The sequence below is a fragment of the Spermophilus citellus genome (genome assembly GCF_964194105.1).
Source record: "Spermophilus citellus genome assembly, chromosome: 9".
NCBI lineage: Eukaryota > Metazoa > Chordata > Mammalia > Rodentia > Sciuridae > Spermophilus > Spermophilus citellus.
Genome location: NC_138191.1, coordinates 544,424 through 570,628, shown reverse-complemented (window position 1 = coordinate 570,628; position 26,205 = coordinate 544,424). Strand labels below are relative to the sequence as shown.

General features: G+C 48.8%; 2 protein-coding genes across 4 annotated transcripts; both read right to left on the bottom strand.

Moving 5' to 3' along the window:
* Positions 1–2,126: 2,126 nt before the first annotated feature.
* Positions 2,127–15,367, bottom strand: BCL9 (BCL9 transcription coactivator). The gene is made up of 7 exons (XM_081306702.1): positions 15,229–15,367; positions 14,077–14,393; positions 12,918–13,107; positions 11,771–11,870; positions 7,294–9,535; positions 5,540–5,800; positions 2,127–4,417 (listed from the first exon to the last, which is right to left on the bottom strand). The coding sequence occupies exons 1-7, from the start codon at positions 15,279–15,281 to the stop codon at positions 3,309–3,311; spliced, it is 4,272 nt and encodes a 1,423-aa protein (XP_081162828.1). The 5' UTR covers positions 15,282–15,367; the 3' UTR covers positions 2,127–3,308.
* LOC308656068 (uncharacterized protein) lies at positions 15,323–24,428 on the bottom strand (the record flags this gene model as incomplete). 3 transcript variants are annotated; one of them, XM_081306705.1, is made up of 4 exons in its annotated part: positions 24,306–24,428; positions 20,812–20,877; positions 18,844–18,924; positions 15,323–15,541 (listed from the first exon to the last, which is right to left on the bottom strand). In XM_081306705.1, exon 4 carries the CDS (start codon positions 15,527–15,529, stop codon positions 15,323–15,325), a length of 207 nt encoding a protein of 68 aa, XP_081162831.1. In that variant the 5' UTR covers positions 15,530–15,541; positions 18,844–18,924; positions 20,812–20,877; positions 24,306–24,428. The 3 variants fall into 3 exon arrangements, with proteins under 3 accessions (XP_081162831.1, XP_081162830.1, XP_081162829.1); XM_081306704.1 differs by lacking the exon at positions 24,306–24,428 and adding an exon at positions 23,966–24,256 and having other exon boundaries at positions 20,812–20,945; XM_081306703.1 differs by lacking the exon at positions 24,306–24,428 and adding an exon at positions 23,966–24,256.
* Between the last annotated feature and the right edge of the window lie 1,777 nt (positions 24,429–26,205).

The window sequence follows — 26,205 nt, the reverse complement described above, 5'->3', positions numbered from 1 at the left end:
GGAAAACTGGGAAAGAGGTTGGATCAATTTTTTGAAGGGTGACTTAAATTTTATGGGGGGTAGAGGATGCAGCTTTGGGACAGAGAGCTTGCCTAGCAAGTGTGAGGCCTTGGATTTGATCCCCAGCACCACAAAATGAATGAATTTTATTTTCTCATGCCACATCCTTCATAAGATCACTACAGTATGTGTTCATTTACACATACTGCAGAGTCACTTTACTTCAGATTGTGTCAGTAAAAATGCCACAGATTCCTTGTTAGCTCTCAAGAAATAATGTCATGACCCATGTCCCACCACGTACCCCTGAGGTGAAGCAGCAGGTCATGACTGATTGCATTTCCTCCATCCAATCCCAAACTCAGGGAGAGCGGGTAAGAGAAGGCTGGCTGAGCCTTCACAGGATCGTGTACGGATGAGACATTTTTATCACTCATTGATTTTTTTGTAAAAAAAAGAATCTTGCATCATTAGTTCCCTATGCAATCACACGAAGTCTCTCAAAATCTGATTTTATTTCATAATAAGTAGAAAAAGTCGTGATAGCTCCAAATAATCTTGGCTTATCAGACACATCAGGATGAAATGTTGGCATATGTTGATAGAGTAAATAAATGAAAGATTTGTGACGTGTTTAAAAACCTCAACTAGTTGGAAATGGGAAAGTTGACTGGTACTGCAGCAATTCTCCAGAAGGGGGCAGCACTCCCTGAGCCAACTGTAACTGCCTCCGCAGAGGCCGCCCAACTCTGGCCTGCCCTCCAAGGTGGAACCTGCTCTGCAACCCTTTCCTGACTTGACTCCCCGCTGCCTGGCAGGAGCAAGGGGACAACACACCACCAGTGACTGTGACACTATTCCATGGTTATGTGCAAGAGGCGCAGCTAAGAAAGGAGCCCATGGACAAATGCCAGTTCCCAGCCATCCTCAAGGCTCTCATCTCACGCTCCACATGCTTGGCTGTTACCCTGTTCTCTAATTCAAAACAAGAAACCTAGTGAGATGGCTGAATTTGCAAAATGAAAACCTCTTACTATCCTAATTTCTCTAGAACATAAAAAGTCACACCACCCAATACCAACAGAATAGATCTGATTGAGTTGGGTTTCTTAAACTCCTAAGCTCAATTTTCTCAAGTACAGAAGAAATCATAACCACCTCCTTCATAGGGCCCCTGAAGAATCAGCAGGACAACACATGGAGGTGCCTGGGAGAGTAGGCGCTCTGACACTTACCTCCACGTGTTTGCTGTCTGGGGCTCTAGTGTTGCTCAGGCTGGAAAACTGCTGAAGGTGAGAGAAAATGGCTCTTAAACGCACTTGTCGGAAAGAGCAACATTCACAGATCAAACTCAGACCGTGAAACACCAGCAGAGCCCAATGGTACGAGTTTGTCAGCAAATGGTGCTGCACCTGCTGCTCCTTGCTTAGATTCTCTCACCTAGGAACAAACATGCACACAGACACCCGCCCACTCATCGGGGTAAAAATCCTATGACCAAAGAAGTGTGCAGGCCAGAATAAAGTCAACTGCCCAGAAACACGACACCGAGGCCCTCAGAGACCCTGAGGTGCTGCAGGCACGTCCAGTGGGAAGTGGAGTGTGCAGGCTGCAGGGCCAGCAGGGGTGACAGGGAGCTGACGGTGGGGACGGGGGTCAGGGAGGATGGACACAGAAGTCCATGGGCTGAGAACCCAGGATCTGCAGGTGTAGTGACGTTTTATCTTGGCAGGAGGCAGGGACACCTCACAGCTTGTTCAAATGGCTAAACATATCTTTGCCTTAATTATTTTATACCATTAAACTGTCACCAAAAACTCCCAATAAAGATGATCAACCGCCCGAGAGGTCAAGGTCAGCAAGGGGACTAGGGTTGCTCTTCTGCTCATAACCAGGACTTGGGGGCTGACAGTACAGGATGAACTTCCTGAGTAACGACTCCTCCGTAGCAAGGAACAGGCTTCATCCGAGAAGGCGCTCTGGAGACTTTCCCTGTCGCCCCAGTGACCAAGTCTAACACATGGATTCTCCGCTGCTGGGCACGGGGCAACCAGTACACCAACACCAAACACACAGGACCCAAGTGAGCAGAAAGGCAGTTCCGTTTTGTAAGAAACAATATAGTTTATTTTTCTGACACCACAGCTCTGGCGAGTGGTTTTGTACCAAATTTAATGGAGGTCACACAGAACGTTTTACGCATGGGAGGGGAGGAAGGGGAAGGAACCACAAAATCTAAAACAAAAACAAAATCCTGGGTAGCTTTTAGCATCTGTTCCACTCCCACATTAACAAAATTCACTTGGGAATTCCTAATAAAAAGAGAACAGAAAATGAGGTGGGCAGGGGGAGTGGGCCGGGGGTGGGAAGGCCAAGGGAGAAGGCCAAGGGCCCCCCCAGGACAGAGCTCCCCTGCAGGGCAGGAACAGGGCTTCGCTGGAGCAGTCCCCAGCACAACACCAGGTATTGCAGCTGCCACAGGGGAGAGGAGGGGAGGGGCCGAGGGTCACCAGGGGCCCGAGGGAGGAGAGCACACTTAGCGTGGGGGAAACAGAGAAGACCTGATGGTGGGTTTGTGTACTGGGAGAGACAGACAGTGCTGACGAGCACTCAACTGAAACAAATGTCCTAAGCTTCATTATTTTTAAAAAGAAAAATTTCCCCCCTCCCCCCACCCCTCGCTGAACTTAGTTCCTTTTTTGTGCTTTTCATTAATACTCTGCTCTGAGGTCGTAGTTTGGTTTTTCTATACACTGGAGTTGAAAGAAAATAGTCCAAAGTCTGAAGATGGATTCTCCACCTAAAGTAAACAGCCCAGCATTCCTGTTCTCCTCTTGCCCCAAAGACTAACGTCTCTGCTAAAATCCCTTTTACAATATAGTACAGTACACACAAAAAAATAAAGCCCAGATTTAAAAAACAAAAACAAAAACAAAAAACCATAAAAGAATCCTGGGAGAAGCCAGTCCAGAGGACGTAAACATACAGAGAACGGTGCAACACGTGACCGATGGCGATTCTCAAAGCACGGCTACAGATTCCCAAAAGTAGGTGCCATCTCGGGATACCCAAGTCCACAAAAATAATTTTTAAAAAATAAATCTTAAAAAAAACACACCTGTTGATTAGATGAATGACTTGTTTTCAGATAGATCCATACATTCTCGAGTTCCCCTCCCCCACAGCAGCCCTGGGGTCTCTGTCCCCCTATTGCATGACCAACAGTAAGCACTCCTGGCGCTCCCTCCGAGCAGCTCGCAGGACCTGGAATCTCATCGACAAGCATCGGCACGTCCAGTCTTAGCAGCTTAAAACATCATGTTTCCTGGGTTGCCAGGTCCTTGGCTGAACCCACCCATGCCCACGTCAGCAGCCAGGCCCCGGGGCCTCATCTGGGGGGGGATCATGATGTTCTGTTGGGGTCCCATCATGGACATCATCATTCCTGGGGAGCCCACAGGCCCGGGGTGTGTGTACAGCCCAGCAGGCCCCCGGTCCTTGCCAGGAATCATGCCCACGGCAGCAGCTGGATTGCTCATCAGGGCGGGCTGGCCGGGCATTGTAGATTGTGCTGGTGACATCATCCGATGGTGAGGTCCCATCATGCCTTGCTGGAGAAAGGCTGGTGGTCTCATTGGGTTGTGGCCTGGCATGGATGGAGCCGTACCCAGAGGGATGTCCGGAGTTCCTACTGGCCCTGGACCTCCCATGCCAGGTAACGCTAGTCCCATTCTGGGGGCTTGGTCACCCATCATCCCCTGCAAGTGCGAAAAACCAGGTCCAGGACCCTGGGGCTGTTTACGGCCTGGGACTTCCCCTCGAGGGAAATATTGCAGAGTCTGGCTAGGTTTCTCAGATGGAATAATGCGGGATAGATCAAACTCGGGTATTCCGGTGGCTCCAGGTCGGATGACCTCCTGCAGATCTGGGTCTGTAAACACCGAAGGCATGCTGTTCCCCAGGACAGTGAAGGAGTCAGGACCCCCTGGGCCTCCAGGTTTGCAAAGTGCTGCATCTGCTGAACTTGGGGGCAGGTTGCTGGGGCGGCCGAGGGGGCCGTCTCCTGGGAAACCCATCCCTCCTGGGAAATTGCCTGGTCCCCCACTGGGGCCATTGTGAGGGAACGGGACTTGCTGCGGAGGAGACTGCACTGGAGGGAAGCCCTGGGGGAAACCCATCCGTCCTTGAGGTACCATCGGAGGCTCCTGGGACCCATGCCCCATGATAGGGTTGTGTGACATCAAGCCAGGCCCCATGGGGACCCCATGAGGAGGTATGTTGGGTCCCATAGCATTCGGTGAGGGCATCTGATTGGAGTGAGAAAGTGGCTGGGTCATTCCCATTGGGCTGAGGGTTGGCATCGGAACCACGGGGTTTGGACCTGAAATTCGAGGATTCTGTGTATTAATGCCCATTCCTAGAAAAATAAAGATATCAAAGGAATCAACTCAACTAAAAGCAACTCAGAAAAACTAATACATCAAATTAACAAAAAAAGTTATTGTGCATCTAATGTGCACAGTTCTATGGTGGGAAAACAAAATCCCTGCCATCAAAAGACTGTAACACACTTGGGGGGCGTCGGACCCACGCATATGGCATGACTGTGCAGAAAACAGCAAGGGAAAAATTCTGTGTGAATATGCAAACAGTGTTGTCTTCTTCCCTGGAGACAATTTAACACAGGAAGAAAATAATCTGCCTGAACGACTGAAGGACGGCCCTTTTTGGAGACAGAGGATCATTGGTTCCACAAGTCCAATGGTCAGGAATGATAACAAAGAACCCAAACGAGTCTTTCTTTCCAACTGACACCTGGCAGTATTGTATGCTGCCTTCCCAAGAGACCATTTAACTCCAGGTTACAAGACAGGTCAAGGCAATGACAGCGATGACGTTTAATGGAAAAGGGGAAGCGTCCTGTCTGCCAGTCTCTGGGACGTCTGAACTTCTGGCCTCCCTCTGGACCGTCACTGAGGGCGGCAGGGATGGCGTCTGTGCCCCTCACACAGCGAGGCCTAACCTGGTTAACTGGGATTGCCATCACCTTCACCACTGAAGATCACGCCTTTTTTCTGAGATTGGTGGGGGCAGAGGTGGGGGTGGGTGAAGGAATGAAGGCAGACAGAGCAGACGGTGAAAGGAAGACTTTTATTATCGCCCTAGTTCTAAGAAGGGACTCGTCTAGGAAACGGGGGCTTTCCACTCTCTGGAACCCTGTGGTGCCTTTCCAGGAAAGCATGTGAGAGCTCACGACATTCCCATCAGCGTGTGAGAGAGAAATGACTTCAGCATGACTGCAGGAGGACCCCAGAGGGGAGTCCAGAACCCGCCGGGTAACGGAGCAGGGGACTGCCTGCAGGGAAGCCCTCGCACCCTCAGATGGGCTGCTGAAGGAGGCCATCCTCCTCTAGTCAGGCACCTTGACTCCTCTGAGACTGACTCTGACGGCTCAACGTCCACCTGTCACTAAGAAACAACTCAGCAAGCTCCTCCCTGGTCAGCACCAGCACCACACCCCGTCTTTCGGGCTTCTTACCTGGCATGTTGTTCATTGACGGCAGGTTGGGGGAGCGGGCTGGAGGGGAGTCGTCATCAGAGCTGGCCACAGTCTTGATGGCATCATGGTACAACGGGGTCGAACTGGGCATGGCAAACTTGGACATTCGAGACATCATGATCGAGAGTGGGTTCTGGGAGAGGGTTGGCTCTGGAGGCAGAGTGTAAGGTGTGCTCGAGGGAAGACTTCCAGGGATATTCACAGAGGCAGGCTGGCTGGCTGTAGGCGGTGGAGGGCCACCTAGGAGAACAAAGCAAAACAAAACAAAGATGGGCAGGGAGTCCACTGGTTCTGAGAGCTACTGGGCCCTATGATTACGAACTGGCAAGGCCAGGAAGGAGACAGATGAGCAGGACAGTGTTATTAGACCAAGGACACGAGTCATCAATCTTCCAGCCAAGCTCTCTGTGTGTGCAGAAGGAGACTGTGGCGTGATATGGAGGTGACGGATCAGCAGATGTGAAGACAAAACGCAGCAGGAATACATTAGAAAAATGAGATTATGAACAACCATTTCATTGAAAAGAATGTGAAATATAAATGGAACTCTTTCCCTTGCCAGTCACAATTTAGAACCTGATCCAGGTATTAGAACCCCATGAAGCCAGACTAGTGCCCAACCCCAGGACCAGCCATATCACCTTACACAAACTCTTCGTTTCCATGACTGCTACGGGTTAGAAGCTCACATGTAAGATGATGCCAGGAGGTTTGGAGAAACAGTTGGGTCACAGCCTTAACCTAATCAATGAATTAATCCCTGCTGGGACCAACTGAGTAGTAGCTGGAGGAAGTGGTTCGTGGGGGAGCGGCTATGGGGTATGTATTTTTTATCTGGAGCGGGCAGTCTCTCTCTGCTTCCCTCTGCCACACTCTTCTGCCATGATGTTCTGCCTCACCTTGAGTCCCTAGGAATAGAGCTAGCCTTCTATGGACAGAGACCTCTGAAACCATGAGCCCTCAAATAAACTTTCCTTCCTAAAGTTGTTGTGGTCAGATCTTTTAGTCACAGCAGCAAAAAAGCTAACTAAAACAGTGGCCATGATGCTTGACCTCAGAAGGTCCGAAGCAGCTAGCTACTCCACTGTTTTAATGACCCGCTTACCCCAGAGGAAGACCCTTGGCTTGGCAGGACAGGCCTCTCATCTTGTTCTGGTTCTAGTTTTCTCGGGTGGAGACTGTACCAAAACTAGTACACACCTCAGGGCTCTGGTTCCACCCACGAAGCTCCTATCATCAGTGAGGGTCTCTCCCAAGAAGAAAATATGAACAAACTGCAGCTGATCTGAGGACATGGAGTTTTCTGTGGGCAACTGTAGTTACAAGAACCAAACAAGTCTTAGAATAACCTCCCTCCATTTGCGTGGGACAAGACTCAGTCATAGCCCCTTGAAGTGGCTGGGCCCAGGATCTGAGGAAGTCACATTCCCCCACTGTTAGGATGTTCTATCTCACCAGCCTTGTCACTGTGCTCAGGTAAGTCACTGTGGCAACTGACACCCAGCGTCCCACTCCCCTCCTCCTTCCACAGCACCCACCACACACAGACACTTTGAAGGGCTGGGTACTTGTGCAAACGCCTAACGCAGTCCTCAGAATGATGCACCTTGCCACGAGTTTTGGCAAAGGCCATTTCCTCTGGTTACATTCAAAGACACCAATTTTCTTAAGCAAAGTCAGGGTCTGGCAATCTCCAGGTACGAGTGCGACTGTGAGGATGCCGACATACTGACCTGACTCTACACTTCCCAGCAGGGCTGGGGAGGCCATGGTGAGGGGAGCTTTATGGTTTGGAGGAATCCCAGGACTCTGAAGGGGAGGTTTGGGAGAGGAGGTCCATCCAGGTGACGGGGCAGGAAGTGACGGAGACTTGAGGTGAACAGGCGAAGCAGCAGCAGACCCCAAGACAGGGGGAGACTTAATGGAAGCAGCAGCAGCTGGGCCTGCCAGCATGCCTGCCAGCTGCGACGGAGTCTGGGGGGACTTGAGGTTCCCCGAGGGTGAGCCCAGCATCGGGGACTGGACTTGGTGCATCGTGGGAGACTTCAGAGGGTTGATGCCTGGGGAATGCACCTGGCTGGCTGCCACAGATATATCCAGGGGCTTGCGTCCCAGGCCACGCTGGACGGGGGGAGCTGGGTTGAGGCTGGTGGGGTTACTCGAGGGGTTGAGAGGTAGTGGTGGCATATGACTGAGCCGGCTGTTAGTCCTTTGGTCGGGCCCGATTGATTCTCTGAGATTCCGCAAGCCACTGCCGCTGCCTGGACCCTGAGACATGGGAAGGAATGGCCTGGGGCCCATGCCATACTCCTGCTGAGGGTGCTCACCAAATGGCAGGGGAACCATCTTCTGCTGGGCAGGCAGCATGTCTGAGCCGCCTGGGCGGGACTTCATCGACTCCTCAGGGCCTGCGCCAGCCTCTCTCATCTTCTGAGGTATCATCTGAGTGCTGGGCCCCATGCTGACATTCAGATGCACGTCTCCCTTCATCCCACCAGGAACCATCCCGAACTCAAGTTCCCGACCAGGGCCTATCTGTGGAGGCATTCCTTTTGGAAAGTCGCCCCTGGAAGGACTCAGCGGGCCCTCGACTGGTATCCGCGGGAAGATGGGATTGTTCCCGGGCTCCATGTGGCGCTGGGAGCCTGGGATCACCCTGTTCACCTCCATGCTGGGCCTGATGCCTTCCATGCCCATCCCTGGGGGGAGACCCAGCTGCTTCTCTGCCAGCTGCTGCTGAAACATCTCTTCAGACAATCCTTGGGGGTTTGGGAAGCGCTCCCCTCGGCCAGGACCGCTGAAGACACCTTGGCCGGGAGGGAAGTTTCGACCATCTGGGATTTTTGGCACATCGTCTGGCCAACTGACTCCAGAGAGGCCTGGTCTAGACGCAGGGTTGGGCACGTTTGGCCCTTCCATTTCAGAGTTTATCATTCCTGCAAATCCCGGGAGGCGCATCTGGCTCCCTGGCATGTTGGGATGGGGAGCCATGCCCCTGGGGGGCAGAGAATGCGAAATGCTGATTCCATCAGAGAACGGCTCTGCAGCCCCGGGTGCCCAGCCTTCACCAGGGGTCACCTGGTAGGGAGGGGGCGGCCCTCGGCCCACGGCCCTCGGCCCGTGCGGGTGGACCAGCACGTCCTGCAGGGAGCACTGCTGCACCACCACTTGCTCCTGCTTCCTCCTCTTCTCCTCATAGAACTCCTGCTGCAGCTTCAGCCACGCCATCTGCTCAGGGGTCATGTGCTCCAGGTGGTCAGGTCCGATGGGCCCAGACTGGGAGTTCATAGAAGGTGGAACCATTTCATCTGGAGAAAAGGGTACATCTCTATGTCCTTGAGGGCCAAAGGGAGCTCCCACATCTGTCCGGGGCCCAGGACCCTTACCCAGGCTTTGGGACTGAGCCATCATGGCCTGGATTGGCCCTTCTGTTTTTTTCTGAGGTCCATCTAATACCCCAGGATTCTGCTGGGGCCCCCCACTCTGTCCTCCTGAGAATTCTTTCTCATCAGGGAAGAGCATACGCTGGATGTCTCTGAGGGTCTGCAAGGAGCGCTCACGGTGCTCCAGCTGCTCCTGAGACAGGCCGTCGGGGTTTTCTCCCAGTGTGGGGGGCTCGCCACTGGACACTGATGGGGGTGGAGGGGCTTTGGGATCTGCCGAAGAGCTACTGCTCCCCTGGGAGACAGGGGTCACTGCTCGATTGTTGGGTGTTGAGTTTGGCCCGGTGCCATCCGGGGGCAACGGAGTGGAGCTGGCAGGACTGCCCACAGGAGCAATCAGTTTATTCTCCACCCCAGGACTGTCGTGGTCCAGGGGACGTGGGGGTGCCACAGGCTTGGGTGCTGGTGCCGGAATGGGTGGAGTTGGCTGCAGTCTGGTGTTCTGGGAAGAATTCTGGTCCTGGTTGGCTGGAGCTGGGGGTTGTTGTGGGAGAGGTTTCGGATCATTGCGAAGGGCAGATATCTGTGTATTCTGAAGATAAATGAGATTGTTTAGATCATTGTTAAACTGAATGGAGGGGCAATTAAAAGAGCAAGATACGTTATAAAGGACTTGTCCCAGTGACATAACTCTATACTGACACTTGATTTTGAAATTATTTATGTACAACCCTTCTTTGAACATAGAGATGTTTTGATTTTTTTTTTTTTTTAAACCTTACTGTCAAATGGCATCCTCTTTCCCTTGTTGAAGATCAGGTTCCAATAACTTTATAAGCATGCCAGGGGAGAGCCACTCTGCCAAAGAGAATACATCTGAGTATCTATTTCGAGGAACAGGTTTGATATCACATGTCTACTATGTGTTTTTGATTCAGGGAAAAGATTAGTTCCTTGGTATGTGGGAGGCTACACCTAACACCTTTTTCTTTTTTCTGGAAGTACAACAGGGTATGCAGACTTATCGTCATCAATCAAAAGGTCTGATGCTTCACTTGTAGCTCTGTGCTCTGCCAGCTGGATGCAGCGGGAGGCCACTCCATGTCACATCCCCTCTGGTAGGGTGACGACTGAAGTGTTCCCCTCCTTGAGCTTCCAGGGGCCTCACTTCTATGGTTTCTGTTTTTAGTTTGTGATCACTGATTCCATATCTGATAAGAATTTGTACATTAACTGTAGTAGGATAATCTGCAGGAAGGAAGCGTTTGCACAGAAGTCTGAGGTTATCTAGCTCGCAGAGTCCCTTGATCTGTTCCTTCCAATGGACAGCAGGCTGCCCTTTTTAACTTATTAAGTACTACTGCTAAACTGAGTCCTGGATAAAAGCTCCCTTACCTACAACTGGTGACACAGACACCACGACTGTCTGGAAGAAGGATGTACATGTTCTAGGTCTCAACTTTAGCACAGCTGAGACTTCAGAGGGTTAAGAAGGGCCTGGTCTACAAACTTTCTCAGTTATTTTTCACCAGCCTTCAGTGACCCTCCTAATCCCTTTCTGGTGTTCATTTGTTCCTACTTGTTCATTTAATCCATTCTGTATTCCTAAACCCACAAGGCTCCTCTTAACTTACCTCCCCACTTACTCTCTGGAATGTTTATCTTTGGGTAAATCTGCACATGAATTATTATGTGTATCTACACATATGAAGAATTTATATTTCATATAAGCAAAAACATCTTTGAGTATTTATACTCTATGAAAAAATATATACACAAATGTTTCATTTGGAAGTACTGATGCACATTTGTCTTTAGATAGATTTGTATGGGTAAAATCAGCTCAATCTGTTTGACTCTGTACAATTCCACTTTTGCAACTCCTCAACTGGGGCATGGAGGTCACCCGAATTTTCCTTGTCGTGCCGTTTCAGGTTTGGTTTGGTTGGCCAGGTTAGAGGGGGGTAAGATTTAATAAAGCAATTACAGTCAAGGAAACTGTTTCTCACTACCCCTTTCATTTCAGATTTGGAGCAATGGATTACTACTAATTCCCTCCTTAACTCCAATTCTGATTACATTTTAGCACCAGAGAAGGTGGAGGTGATAACTGTATTAAGAACTATCATTAAGTCAATAAAGCTCGACTGAGTTGCAAGGTACCCAGTGGTCCCCCAGACAACAAGCATTTTAAATATAATGATACTCTCCATCTCTGAGTAGTGCAGATACCTGGGAAATATAAAATCCCTCAGTTCAGGAAAGCTCAAGCTCTGCTATGTCCACAGAGATGGAGATTTCTTTGATACACAAAGTAGACAAGATGGCACCGATTTTATCTGGAATTATGACTTTGCTTACTGTCATTTAATTTTCCCATGATTAAGACTCATACCAGTTTTAGAGTTCATGCTCTCTGAACACAGGGACTGTGTCTTGAGCTTCTTAGCATTCCCCACAGCACCTGGTGCAATGCCTGGACAATGCCAGACACCAGAAACGTCGTTTGGTTCAATTTAATCAACTATATGCATTAAAATAAACACTGCATATTTTTTCTTCAACTAATTCAAGAATGTTATTTTTTTAAAAATCTGCTCTACACATAGGGTTAAATTTAGATTTTCCTAGAGATGGTGACCCTGGAATATCTGTGTAACTCCTCTTTTGTTTAGCACCTTCTTCCCCTCACACGTCATCAGTTTACCAGCATCGGATAGAAAGGCCCTACAATGCCAGGGTCACACTAGGTATCCAGAATACAGCTCCTTGTCAATCACCACCCCGTCCTGGGCAGTCACTGTGGACCCACTTCTCAACCACATACCAGAGGGGCTGTGCTTCTGTCCGCCTTGCTGCTGGAGATGTTCTGGATGTGGAAAGAGACGATGGTCTCAACCTGGCCCTTCAACACGGCTTCGGCAGCTCTGCAGAGACAAAAGGGCAACATGCTAGGCCATGTCTCTGTCTCACTCACTGTGACCCCTACTGGACCCCACGCCGGACCTGTAAGGGAGTGGAAGGAGAAGCACCAAGAACCACCAGAGATGTTGGATAAGAAGAAACCAAGGGGCTGGGGGTGGCTCAGTGGTGGAGCGCAGCCTGCCATGTGTGAGGCTCTGGGCTCGAGTCTCAGCACCATACGTAAGTAAGTAAATCAACGACTAAAAAATAAATTTAAGAACAGAAGAAGAAACCAAGGGAAACATTTTATTATCATCAAACACTTGAAACTAAAAGACAGCCATGAATGTACCCCAAAAGAGGCACTAAAAAAACAAAAAACAAAACCCCAAACTTTCTTCTTCTTCTTAATGAACCTACTATTAAGGTATTTTATAGAAGATCCTAGTTCAAAATCACAAACTGAGAAGAGTGAACACTAAAATCTCAAAATCACCCAGGGATAGGGAAAGTTTAAGTTTGTTAAGATTCACTTTTTATCTTAAGTGAAAAAGAAAAGAAAAAAGTGCACACAGGGTACTTTTTGACGAATAAACGAATAAAAATTGATTCAGCCATCCACTCAGAACATATATAGCAAAACGTTCACGGTAATTATGTTTAAATTCCAGAGGTTTTTCTTTTTAGTGTTTTTTTTTTTTTTTTTTAATTTTAATCATTCCACTGTAGACATTTACTACTTGGAGCTTTTAAAAAATAATAATAAGCAAATTGTAGAAAAGTGTTTATTATACAATCACTCTTCTATGTTTAAAAAAGGTAGATGTGTATATTTGCATTAGCACAAAAAATTTCTGAAAGAAAAGTCAAGGAAGTACTATCAGTGGTTGCCTCTGGGGAGTAGGATGGGGAAGGATTTACATTTTATTTTATCTCTTTTTGTACTGTTAACTTTACATGATACAAGAGGGGAAAAATCAATCTGCAAGGGGAAGGGGAATAAGAATTAAGGTCCCCTCTCCCCACACACACAAGTGACGTTCAACAGCAGGACAGTGCCATCAACTTACTTATTGGCCATCTCAGTAGAAAACACATACACCACTTTGGCTGGAGTCTTCTGAGCAGGTGTGGGCTCTGGGGCAGTAGCTTGGCCATGGGAAGGGGTGGAAGACCTGGGGACTGTGGCGGTCGATGGGGTCATGGAGTGTGGTGTGTGCTGGGAATCCTGGGACTTTATATGGTCAGCAGAATTACATTCTAAAAGAATAAAAGACTCATTGTCATGGAAAGACTGAGACTCTTTTTTTTTTCTGCCAGCATTTACAGCATCACAACACAAACCCACCTTGAGAATTTTAAGGAGAAATTATCTTGTTAAGAGGAAACCTTCTTTCTACTTATAAAATTTCAAACACTCGTCTCCCTACATGACTCATTACAAAGCACCCTCCCTCCTCATTTCTGTAAATAGAATACATCCTTCAGATATCAGTATAACTGTACCTCCCTCCTGGTAACAGTTTTCAAACTTCTTGGACTTGCCTAGATGCCCCAGCTAATGGAACTCATTGTCCCCTAACTTCTCTTACTTCAGCATTCATGAAATTTCATTGTTTGTTTAACGATCAGCTTCTAGATACACTCAAATCCTTAAGGACGGCTACTGCATCTATCTTACTGACCATGGTACCCCTAGCATCCGCATGGTGCTGACCCTCATAGTAGGCCTCCCAAACTTAAGGAGGCCTTCCAACACCTGAGGGAGGAAGGAAAGGAAAGGAAAGAAAAGAAAGGAACAGAGGTAGGGAGGAAAGAAAGGGGGAACAATCACCCAGGTTTTCTTTTCTTTTCACAATATTGGGACTTGAACCTAGGGCCTCTGAATGCTAGGCAAACGCTCTACCCTGAACTAAAACTCCAGGCCTTTTATTTTTCATTTTGAGTCTCCAGGCCAAAGACATGCATAAAAATGTGGCCAGCCCTATGAGGTACCCCGTCAAACTATGTGCATCCCCCTGGGCAGCACTCAACAAGGTGGTTCCAGACTAGGCTCCAGTGAGTAGAAAAATGAGAAGAAACAGTTTCGTTACACCCTGTGAGAACCCTGGCCCTGACTCCTATCCTCCCCACTTGACCGAGCTAGCCTTTCTGGCCTCCAACAGATGTCAGAGGCTTTCCCTCAGGACACCGACTTCCCTCTGAGTCTCAGGGATCTTACAGACATACCTTTCATGTCAGGGTCATCGTTTGGAGTCCCAGGATCTCTCTGATCAAAGGAGTCGGCGGAAACACTTCGCTCCCTTTTCCCCTTGCCCTTGGCACCATTTCCAGCCCCATTCTTCAGCCCCATGCTCCCACCTGGGCCAGGGAGTGCTTTAGGGGTATGGCCCCCACTCTTGGAGTCACAGGGGGATGGCTGGGATTGGCTGGCTGAGCCCCCCTGTTTACCCTGATTGGAGAATTTGGAATCCAGCTGGGGGTTTCCAGATGGGGACATCACTGTAGGGGGACGGACCATCACCTCCTGCTTTGACTTAGGGCTACTAGAAGAAACAAATAACAAAAGGAGGTAAGACACCAGGCACAGGAGCACCAATCTCCTCAGTGGGTCCAGGAAACCCTAAGGACTAAATAACCACCCCATGTTGCACCTCAGCCACTTGCTCGTTCCCATTTCAAAGCCATCCACAGAGGACTGAACACAGTGGACTGCCAGGTCCAGGAACCCTGGTCACATGGGGACCCACCTCTAGGCCTTCTGTCAATAAAGGACAACGGTTTCTATGTACATAGGGCAGTGACTCTCACACGGAGACTAGTTTAGAGTCAACAAACATGCACCCCAGCCTGGTGACAGACAGCTGTGAGGAGAGTCCCTGCTGGGAAATGCAGACAGTCCCAGAGGGCAAGAGGGAAACCACTGGTGCCTGGAAGCTTAGGGAGATCCTCCAGGACGCGAATCCCTCCCAACGGTGCATTTTACCAAAACAGGGTAAGTGGGGGAGGGAAAGGCTCCTTTCAAAATGAAACTCGAGAACTGGGTAGCAGAGGGAAAGCTGGCATGGGACTGGGGCGACCTCAGGCCCTCACCTTGCCAAGGTTAGCAGACTGTCCTGTTGGTCTTTGTATGCGAGTTTTGGCAAGGTGTGCAGTGGTAAAGAGGAGAGGTCCGAGAACGATGAGTAAAGAATACTACAGGGAAACTACATAAGCTTTGTTATTAGCCCAGTGACTCTTCTGTTCCTATTTACTATTCCATTTCCCTTCCTTTCCCATTTGGTGTCATCTGTTTCTAACCCAACACACCGTATCATCAGTAAGTGTCTGTGGTGCACCAGGAATCCCCAAGGGGCCGTGGGGAGTGGCCCTTGCCCTCACCTCTGTGCGTTTCCTGATGGAGAGTTCCTCACTTTAGGGTTACTGGAATGCATTGATTGAAATCCTGAGCTTGCAGTCACAAACAGGGACGGGCTCACCGAGTTCCTCTCGGGCTATCGCAGAAGCAGCTGCTGGGAGCAGCAGCAGTGGCCCACTGCTTGCTTGGCGTGTCCCTTAGCACTGACCACCTGTACACCTTTTTCCTCTTTGTTTTTCTCTGCTGGGGAAGTGGGTCCTTTCTCCTTGCAGCTCCCGCATTCTCTGGGTGTGTGCCTCCTGCTGCCAAAGGAAAATCTCGCATCTCCAGGGCACTCTACAAGAAAAGAACACCCCAAAATGGTGAGACATAACATAACACAGAAACATAAAACCACATCACAACAGGATCAAGAGGAAAGCACCAGCCAACAAAGAGCCAGCGAGATCATCCCTCAGCTTCCTGCAGAGTTAAAGGAAAGGGCGACACTCCTATCCTGGCCACAGGCTCTGGTGCTGAAGTAGCTGAAGAGTGACTAAGACCTTATCCCAGCACACAACCTCCCACCCAAGCAGCAAGATCTAGGCATCTGTAAGCAGAGGAGAAATGCAGTTTAAACTTTAGCCACTTAGTCTCCTTCACATTTCTCTACTTCTGAATACAAAATCCTCAAAAACATTTCATTCTTTTTTTCTTCTAAAACAATGCTTTGAAACCACTGGGAAGTGCAGATCCAGTGACTCTCTGCTATTTTAGCTCTGGTGGCGAAACAATGGCACCAAAATGTAACAAACCCACCCCAATTTCAACCAGGAATCCAATGAATCTATGCTTATTTTCTTAGGGCCTCAAGGGCAAGGAGACATGAAAGGAGGTACTTCTGAAAACAAATATTGAGCCAATACTAAATACAATCAGTTCTGTTCCCGATTTCCATGATCTTTCTATTAAATTATGCCAAATATGTGTCTTGTGTTCTCACTGCTTAATGACAGGGACTTTAGGCATGGGTAAGCAAGGGAATGATCCATAATTCTGAAGGTAAAAGAACATCTTTGAAGGCTAATATATTTTTTGAGCCAATTTGCAAGGCTAATGTACAGCATAAAGGTCAAGTAAATACTCCCAAACCTAGCTAGAGAATAAATGAGAAAGCCCTTTATTTAGGGAAGCCCAGACTGGCTAAGGGAAAATCCAGGTATACCCTGAGTCAGTCCCTCCCCTCCCGCTGCTGGTGTCTTACTTCAGAACACAAGACTGAAGGGGGAGGTCATTAAGTGCAGGACTAGCAGCTGAAGAATCAAAACGTGTCACAAATAGCTCAGTGTTGCAGCTTACGTGTGTTTCCAGAGTTGAAAACTGGACTAATACCGGGAGGGTCAGTTATTTTCTAGGTTTTGGCAGTATGATTATTGCCAAGTGTTAAGTGTCTATTTTGTCATTTAGAAATTTTTACAGTCCCAACCACTTTACCTGGGATACAGAAGGAATTCATGGAAGTTCTAAATATACACACTTTTTAAATAGAGAAGGCAGGAAAAAGAACTAGAACAAAACATAGGGAATGTTTCTAGGCTAAACATTTTGTTTTTAATTTAAGGTTGTATTTTATCCCTATCACCTTTCAGCCTTTTTGCTTTTCCAGTTTAAACTATAAAATGGATTGTGTTTGTCCCGTCTGACAGAGAATCATAAAGCATTCTGTAGCTTCCCATCCAACATCAGCAACCTCTGGTAGGGAGGAGCAGCAAATGCATCCGAACAGACAAGGCTATTCCAAACCTTTTACTTCAGGGAAGAAAAGCAGTTACCCCTGTACAGGGCCCGTAGCTCCTGGTCCCTCCCGTCTGTGTCACACACTGACCACCCCGTGTGCGTATTTTACCCCTGTGTGAAGGCTGTGTCTCTGAAGACAACCCGTTTCAAGGTCTTTGGTTTTTCTATAACACTTAGCACAACACACTAAGAGAGTTGGGTCTTCTGTGACTTACTTGGCTTCTCACTGAATGGAAACACCCAGCATTTGTGTTGCAATCTCTTTCCAAAGAAATACAAAACATATTACAAATATCAAATCTCTATTAATCTGCCACGAATTTATGATGAGCTGGTAGCACAGACTCTTTCTAATAATAATGCTGTGACCATAAAACACTCTTATTTTCAAAGTACTTCTACATATAGTTCCTTATTCTCTTATCACCCCCAAGCTCTAGGCCTTCTGATAGTAAGAACAAATGAGCAAAATTCTCATCTTTTTGTAGGGGATGGCAGGGGGTGCCAGGAACTGAACCTAGGGACACTAAACCACGGAGCCACATCTCCAACCCTTTTTATATTTATTTTGAGACAGGGTCTCACTAAGTTGCTTAGGGGGCCTCACTAAATTGCTGAGGCTGACTTTGAACTTGTGATCCTCCTGCCTCAGCCTCCCGAGTGATGGGACTACAGGCGTGCACCATGACGCCCAGCTCATCTAGATTTTGCCAGGGATCCCTTCCTTCTTGAAACTGACCTCATTTGGTCTCCCTAATACCATGTTTCCTAGTTTTCTCCTAGCACTCCAGTCATTCTACACCTGCTTCCCTTGAGGCCTCTTCTCCATTCAGGCTCTAAAGCCCAAGCTCCTCAGGACTCGACTCTGGGCCCTCCGCTGTGCTCATCTCCATGCCGACAGCTCCCAGATCCCCACGAGGCTGCGTCGGCGGACTGCACCCACCCTACACTTCACACTTCCCCAGACAGTTCCAACCCAACAGGATCAAACGTGAGTTCTTATCTCTGTGTAGTCTTCCTCCCAAACGACTTTCCTTCAGTTTCCCACACTTTAATAAATGTCTCCTTTATCCACTCAGTTGCTCATGTCAGAAATTTGGGAGTCATTCTTGACACTTGTCTGCTAACCCCCACATCAAGTTTGGACATTTTTGTTTAAAGAATGAAGTCTCAGCTTGTTTCTTCTTCAGAGAAGGAAAGTTCCTTAAAACCAGGAATCGACACAGGATTCTGCATTACATTCTTCTCACAGCATCCTGCATTTTTCCGTGTTTATAATTACATGTGTAATGATGTGATCATCTGTGTAACATTCATCTCTAACAGCACACCAGAAGCTCCATGAAGGTGGGGACGAAGACTTGCTCATCCCTGTATTCCCAGAACTTACTACAATGCCATGAAAAATATTGGTTTTTATCCACAAAGAAAATGATATCAACATGGAGAAGAAACATCTGCATTCTCACACTCACTATAGCATTTACAATAGCCACGATGTGGAATCAACTCAAGTATCTGTCAGCAGATGAACAGTTAAAGAAAGTGCGTTACATTCATGCACACCCTCTGGAATACTATTTGACCTTAAAAAAAAGATTGAATTCCTGTCATTTACAACATAGATGAAACTAGAGAACATTAAGTGAAATAAGCCAAGCACAGAAAGACAAATATTGCATGATCTCACACACAGAACTGAAAAAAGTTGAACTCAAAGAAGTAAATAGTAGGATGGTGCTTACTAAGGGACAGGAGGTGAAGAGGGGAGTTGGGTGATACAGAAGCAAAGCCCAAACTCCCTCAAGACCACCTTTCCAAGCCAGGCCTGTGCCCAGTGCTCTCTCCACCAGTGTACTCACCGAAACCCCCCGGTCACGACACTGCAGTGCTCATCCTGGAGGTGGGGAGTCCAGGAACCCCTTTCTTAAAGGTGATCTCACCTGGAAGACGGTAAATAGTGGAAAAAAATTCCTAAATAAATTTTAAAAAATGAACCACATCAATTTGTCACTAAATACCTTAAGAGAAAAACAGGTTTCCCACTTATTCTAAAATATTAATTGACAAGAAAATTGTCATCTCCATGTAAATAGAACCTACTCCCAATTATGAAAGGGTAGATATACAATCTGCAGATAATCCAAGACCCTGTGGCTTCTCCTCCTTCCCAACTGCGTATTTCACTGTCAGACACTAGAGAAATACTGGGTGAAATCAAAATTTATTTTTCTACTTTTGAAGTTTCTGGGCATTTGGTTGGGGTACTTTTGCTTCTGCCCATTTCTTATGAGTATAGAGAATTGAGCACCGACTATAAAGGTGAAAAGACAAAATTCCAGACGCGCTTTTGAATTGACAAAGTGAACACCATTCGTGGTTCCTCCCTCCTCTCAACTGTATCTCTACAGGGCAAGCATCCAGCAAGAAAATGTATTTTCATGTGCTTTGGAAGGAACTTAGGGCTGAGCAACCTGGCCATGTGATCTCCTTTTATTCAACCCCTACTACGTGCAAAATGCTTAAGATTAAGCCAGCAGAACAAATACTGGTCAAGGAGAACTATTTTCAATATTAGTCCTCATATACTAGAGTTCTGACACTAAGCCCCCTGCCTTTGCCCAGAATTTATAGTTTTGAAATTGCAAGGAAGAACAGTTCCAGACTGTCTTACAGCCAAATTATTCAGAATTTTTAAAAGGAGACTCTATAAGTTGATGTAAAGTTTTAGGTAAATTCACAAATAAATTTGACCAAGCTCAGAATCACCTCTAAAATTCCAATTTCAGCTCTGACAACGATGCTTTCCTACTTTCCTATTCTAAGTCTGTTAGAACTATGTCATGTTTAACAAATTTCATTTCTATGCTATGACCACTACTCCATAAAAGGCATAGTATCAAACTTAGCATGTGGAACTAAAAGGCCTCAGGATTCCATTCCGAGCTCATTCTCAACTTGTGGCATGCCAACTAATAAAAGGCTTCTTCTCAGCAAAAGTACACAATAGGAAAAACCAATCTTTCCCCACCAGCAGGAAGACTACGGAGGAAAGTAAACTCTACATAGGGTATGTCTAGACCTTGGTCCACATAAAATATCAATGTATGTTTTAGTACTTATGAGGTAAAATGTATTTACTGACCTTCAATAACTAGCAAACTTTCAAAGAAAGAAAAATCCATATTAAACTGAAGAATCTCGACAACATTCAAGCACTTAAAAATGAATTTCAACTACTTGATTTGAATCATTTAGAATAATGGCTACCCAAAGTAGTATTTAGAATAAATTTCCCTTCTCTGTGAAATTCTCCTAGATTGCCAACTGTCCCCCATATGTCCTCAATGGCCACATAGCATTGTATTAACACTATTATAACACCTATAAAACTGTGGCACTGTTATATATAGACAGGGGACTCCCTGAGGACCATGTCTTTCATCACCTCAGCACCTGACACCCAGGAGAAACGCAATAAAAGCGGGTTGACGCCTGCATCATAATGGGATTGAGCACTGCCACCTTCGCCTTGCATTTCTAGGAACCAAAGGTGACGGGACAAATGCCTGTTCAACCCCCTACCACCTGTCTTACTCCTCAGTCTTCTGAAGCGACTTACGCTCAGTCCCTGCTCACAGAACAGTATAATGTAACTGCACTTGTAGTTTTGACTTGCATTTATTTGATGACTTTTACCTTAGAAACTGCTAGAATAATGAACCAATACAATTTTAGCTTAGAAACAACCCTATGGATACAAAAACAAAAACCCCCCCAAAATGCAGACCGAATCCCAGAAGTTATGGGCTTATTATCAAGTTCTTTACCTTTCAAGGTGTCCAATTTGCTCTCTTCTTCTACATCAGGACACAAGAGCTTTCTGAGAATGATCTCTGCCACCCAAACAGAAGGAAATTTTTAAATCAAAGTGGAAGGACACTAGCTAGTCCCACATTCGGTCCTACAAGGACAAAATGAAAGTTAAAGTTTATACCCAAGTTCATACTGATTCCAAAGAAAACCACCCATTCCACAATTTTCTGTGGTCAAAGCAATATCTGGAAAAGGCAACAAAAAAAGCACCCTGGTCAAAAATGGGAAAGGAAGGCAAAACCCACTAGAACTCAGAATACAAGTTGGAGATACATACCCTGCAGCCCAAATCTAGCCCACTGAGGAACAGTTATGATCAACAGGTAACTGAGAGCTTATAGAGCTAATTCACCAGACACAAGAATTTCATATGAATCATTGTTTTTACCTTTTTCCACAGTCAAGAATAGCCACCATAGGTTGTAAAACGGACTTTTACTTCATATGCCCCTGTTTTTCAAGTGGTAGAGATACTGAGAGATATCACAAAGCCTAAAAGGCAAGTGTCCATAAGAAATGATAATTCAACTTCCCCAAATTGCTTTGTCTAGGAAAAAAACAAAATCCACTGGTCTGCAGCAGGCATTCCCCAACCTGGGAATCACTGACTCCCAAGGCTTCTGTGGAGAGACTTCAGGGAGGAGGTGTGTCTATGGACTTTTTGGGAAAAACTTCTTCAACTGTGGTTATGGTTATAATAATTCATAAAAGTATTAGCAATCCTGTGACTATGTTACCAAAATAACCACAAGACATTTTCATGTCAACATTATAGTTGTTGTAAATACCCTAACATAACTTAGTATAGTCATTGCTACTTCAAAATTATAGTATCATTAAACCTGAGGCTACATTTTATTATTCAGTGTGTTATAAAGAAGAACATACATCACTATACCACAATTAACATTTTGATAACTGTTTACATTTCATAAGCAATTCTATGCATTTTATTTTGTGTATTTAAAAAATATTTTCAGAAGGGGTCCTTTGTTAAATTGCTAAAGGGGTACATGGAATATAACAGTTAAGAACCCCCAATCTAAAGCAAATAAAGTTTCTACAGACTCAACCATCATATTCCCCGAGGCCAACAGAAGCTAAGTCATCCCACCACACTATTTCACAGCTGGAGAAAACTAAACTGCCAGGAAGCAGAGAAACAAATTCAAGGCTACATGTACACAGAGTTAGCAAAGCCTAGGTGAGTACTCACAGCATCTATCTTTCCATTCTCTCTTGGTGACCTTTGCTTACATTTCTGCAATTTTCATCAGTATTCCTATCTTGCCACTAAATGGACAGAGGTAGTACCTTTCAAAATTAATATAAAACCAAAGCTCAAACAGAACAAGACAGCTTGATAAGCTTGTTGCTATAATTGTTACAACAGCTGAATTTAGTGTGCTAGTGAGATGGTAATTTTGTAGAAGTGAGAAAAAGTTAAGACTTCATAACCTCATGCTCAGAGGTGTTCAAAGTACTTTGCAGATAAGCATTAACTTGATACGCTGAAATGCAGTTATGTGTGGTTCGAGCGGGTAGCATTAGCACTTCATAGATGGGAGAATAACAAGAGATGTGTTCAAAGTCACCATAAGGCAATTGGAGAGCTAAGGATTCCACATTCAGGCTTTAACCACTGATCCAAGCCACCAGGATCAAATATTTAGTTGACTACACGCTTGTGAAATCTCTCTTTCTCCCACAAACCCAGAGTATTTTCTTTTGATTTACAAGAGCAGACACTTCTGAAGGCTAAGGGGGAAACATCTCATACAATAAATTTCAATGTATACAAGTACTTTTTGCTTCTGCTAGTCATCTAAACATCCAAGTTAAGAATGGTTTGCACAAGGGCCAGTTATGTACTACTTGCCTTATAAAAAGAGAACTACATGAAAACTGTAATTTCATCTTTTAGCCAATGACCTCCATGTCTGTCTATCCTAGTATCACCTTAAATTTAGTACAGTTATTACAAAAGAACATGCTAATGGTTCCATACCAAATCTCTAGGTCGTAAAACTACCAAATGTCACACACACATACCCCACTCTCTGAACTTTTCTAAAACTTTAGATTTTCTCTTCTTATCCAAACATGAAACAATTAATGGAACCACCAGTTAACTAACAGCTCCTTTTATTTACCCCTCTAATAGTCTGGGTCTTTTTCAGCAGTAAATAAAGAGGACTGTCTTAAATTTTTATTTAGGAGCATTATGTTTATATACACAAATATTTCTTCCTTGCTAAACTTCCCAGTCAACTGGGAATCAAACAATCATGTTGCACTGTCTCCACAATCACAGGTTCTAAACACAAGTCTTACTATCTAACATTCTTTTGTCCCCTCCTTCCACTTTTCAACTATTTTACAACTTAGACTTTCTGTCTGCTAATTCTGATTCATCACTTTGTGCTCAGTGCACAAGAGCCCAAATCTCTGCCTCAAGAACAAACATTTAGCCAGGCATGGTGGTGGGTGCCTGTAAATCCCAGAAGCTCAGGAGGCTGAGGCAGGAGGATCTAAAGTTCAAAGCCAGCTTCAGCAACTTATTGAGGCCCTAAGCAACTTATTGAGACCGTGTCTTAAAATAAAAAATAAAAAAGGGCTGGGGATGTGACTCAGTAGTTGAGTACCCCCTGCGATCAATTCCTGGTACAACAAACAAACAAACATTTAATTCCTTAATAAATCAAATGCTAACAAGTACTTCATCACATAACACTGACCAAAAGGTGGCTTCTAAGCCCCTCATTCCTTTTCCCACGGAGCCACCTGGGTCCACCTGACACAGGTGACTGGCGTCACTGCTGGCTCACCTTGGAGACTCTGGTCCCCTGGTCCCCTGCCCGCCGGTCTGGTAACTTCCCTGGCCCCGGGGCTGCCCCTGGGGCTCGCCCCCTTACAGCCTCTTTCCTAGCTCCCCAAGCCCAGGCTCCGGGAGGGCGGGTTCAGGCCTCCTCCTGGAGGCTCGGTGGCCTCCTCAGAAGGCCCCCAGCAAGACTGTCACAGGCCTCGGCCCTCCCTGGGGACAGGATGGCCGGCCCTGCCGTGCTTTCCTGGGGACGTCTCCATTTCGCCAGTCCCACCAACACTCACCGGTGACATCTTAATAGTCGCGACAACTTTGGAAGGCGGCGGCCGCTCCGCTGCGGGCGCCCGGGGCGCCGCGACCTCACCTGCCGGCCCGCCCCTCGCACCCGCCCGCCGCCCCGCCGCCGCGGCCCGCGAACTCTCCTGCGCCGCACGCTCCCGGGTCGCGGGTTCCCGCCTCGGCCGCGGCCGCGCTCCGCCCCGCGTCCCCGGCCCGGAGGGCGCTCCCGTGGCCTCCCCGGCCCGCGGCCCGCTCGGCCCGGCGCACCCCCGCGGGCGCCCGCCCGGCCCCCGGGCCGCAGCCCGACCCGCGCCCGCGCCCGCCGCCCTCCCCGGGGCCACTCACCCTGAGGCGGGCGGGGGCGCGGGCGGCGGCGGGCGGGGCGCGCGGCTCTCAGCCCCGGGGGGCCGGGGCCGGCGGCAGCGGCGGCGCGGCGTCTCCCCCCGGCGGCGGCGGCGCCGTCCCCCTCCCGCGGGCACACATAGGCTCCATTGTCCGCCGGCGCCTCCCCCTTTCCGGCTCCCCCGCCCGGGACCGCCTCTTCCCTCCCCTCGGCCCTCCCCCAGCCGCGCCGCGCCGCCGAAGGGACGGCCGGCCCCGCCTCGGACGCGGGCGCAGCCGCCCCTCCCCGGCCCGACATCCCGCCCGGCGGGGAAAGGGGCCGCCCCGCCCCGCGAAGGGCCGCCCCCTCCGGGGAAGGTCCCCGGCGCCCCTCCCGGAGCGCGCGCGATGGTACCCACCGGCCGCTCGCTCCTCCCCCCGCCCTCCCGCGGAGGCCCCGCCCCCGCCCCGCCCCCCAGCAGCCCCGCCGCCTCCACCCCTCCCGCCCTCCCGTGGAGGCCCCGCCCCGGCCCCGCCCCCCAGCCGCCCCGCCGCCTCCACCCCTCCCGCCCTCCCGCGGAGGCCCCGCCCCGGCCCCGCCCACCAGCCGCCTCACCGCCTCCACCCCTCCCTCCCGCGGAGGCCCCGCCCACCGGCCGCCTGGTCGCCTCACCCCCTCTCCGCCCCCGACGTTTTACTACGGACCGCCCTACCGGCACCGCCTCCTGGTTGGCCTGGACCCGCCCGCCAGGTCCCCTTCCCAGCCCGTCACCCGGCCAGAGGCGACGCCCACTCCTCACCTTAAAGTGGCAGAGCCCTCTTTCTCAACTCAAAGCGCCTCCCGCGGGCGGCGGGGTGGGCGGGCCTCTCCCGCACCCGGCTCCCGCGCGCCCTCCCGGAGCCCCGGCGCCGCCCGCCGCCCGGGGAGCAGCCGGAGGAGACGGGAAAGGCGACGAGGGGGAAGGGCAACGTGGAACTGGGCCATCTTTGGCCGAAACCGGTGGCGAGCTGCTCAAGGTCTGGCCCTCGCGCGGCGCGGCCCGGCCCGGCTCGAGGCCGCCTCCCCGCACCTGAGGCGCGCTCCGCCCAGCCCTTTCCGGCCTCCCGTCACCTCGGGGCTGGCCCGGCGGCTGCCGCGCGCCGCGTCCCCTCCCGGGGGCGGCCCGCGTCGCACCCCCGCCCCCCGCGCCGGAGCGCATTCTCGCCGGGGTCCTGCCGCCGGGGGCGGGGCGGGGTGTCCTTCCCCGCGGGGCCCGGCCCCCCCGCCCCGCACGGGCAGTGCCACCTAGAGCCACACCGGGGACCTTCTGTCCAGGTCTTGGAATCGCGACCGCAGTACGCTCCCCCCAAACCTCCGGAGTGGAGGCTCAAAGCCAGCGGACCCCGATACTGCGCACCGTGAAGTGAGAGTGGCTGGTTAGATGGCACCTGTTCTCAGGAGGAAAAGTGAAGGCGTCGTGGTTCAGCACGTTGCTGCATCAAAGCTCTTTTATCTGCGTGGCCCTGTGGCTGCCGAGACCCATCGTTATTGCACACCTGCTGCTCTGCAGCCTCCCCCAGATACACGCCCTTCATCTCTGCGATTGGGCTTTGTGGGGTCTTGACCTCAGGTGCTTCTGCAACTCAGTGCACTGGCCCAACAGCTCTTGGAACTCAGTTAAGTGTAGTCTGCCCAGGTTAGAATGTGCCGTGTTTCTCCCCAAAAGACAGACAGGCAACCCACTAAAAGACCTAGATAAATTTTCTTCTGCTCTTGCTTCTGTTACCCATGATTTTAACCGGGATACCTATTTCGGTGTCAATTTCCCTGTCTATAAGTAGTAAACCTTCCTTGGGACACCCTTGTAAGGAATAGTTCTGTGGTAAAGAATTGTACAAGAGAACCCTAAATGTTAAAGCTGATTCACTGCTTTCCAAACCACTT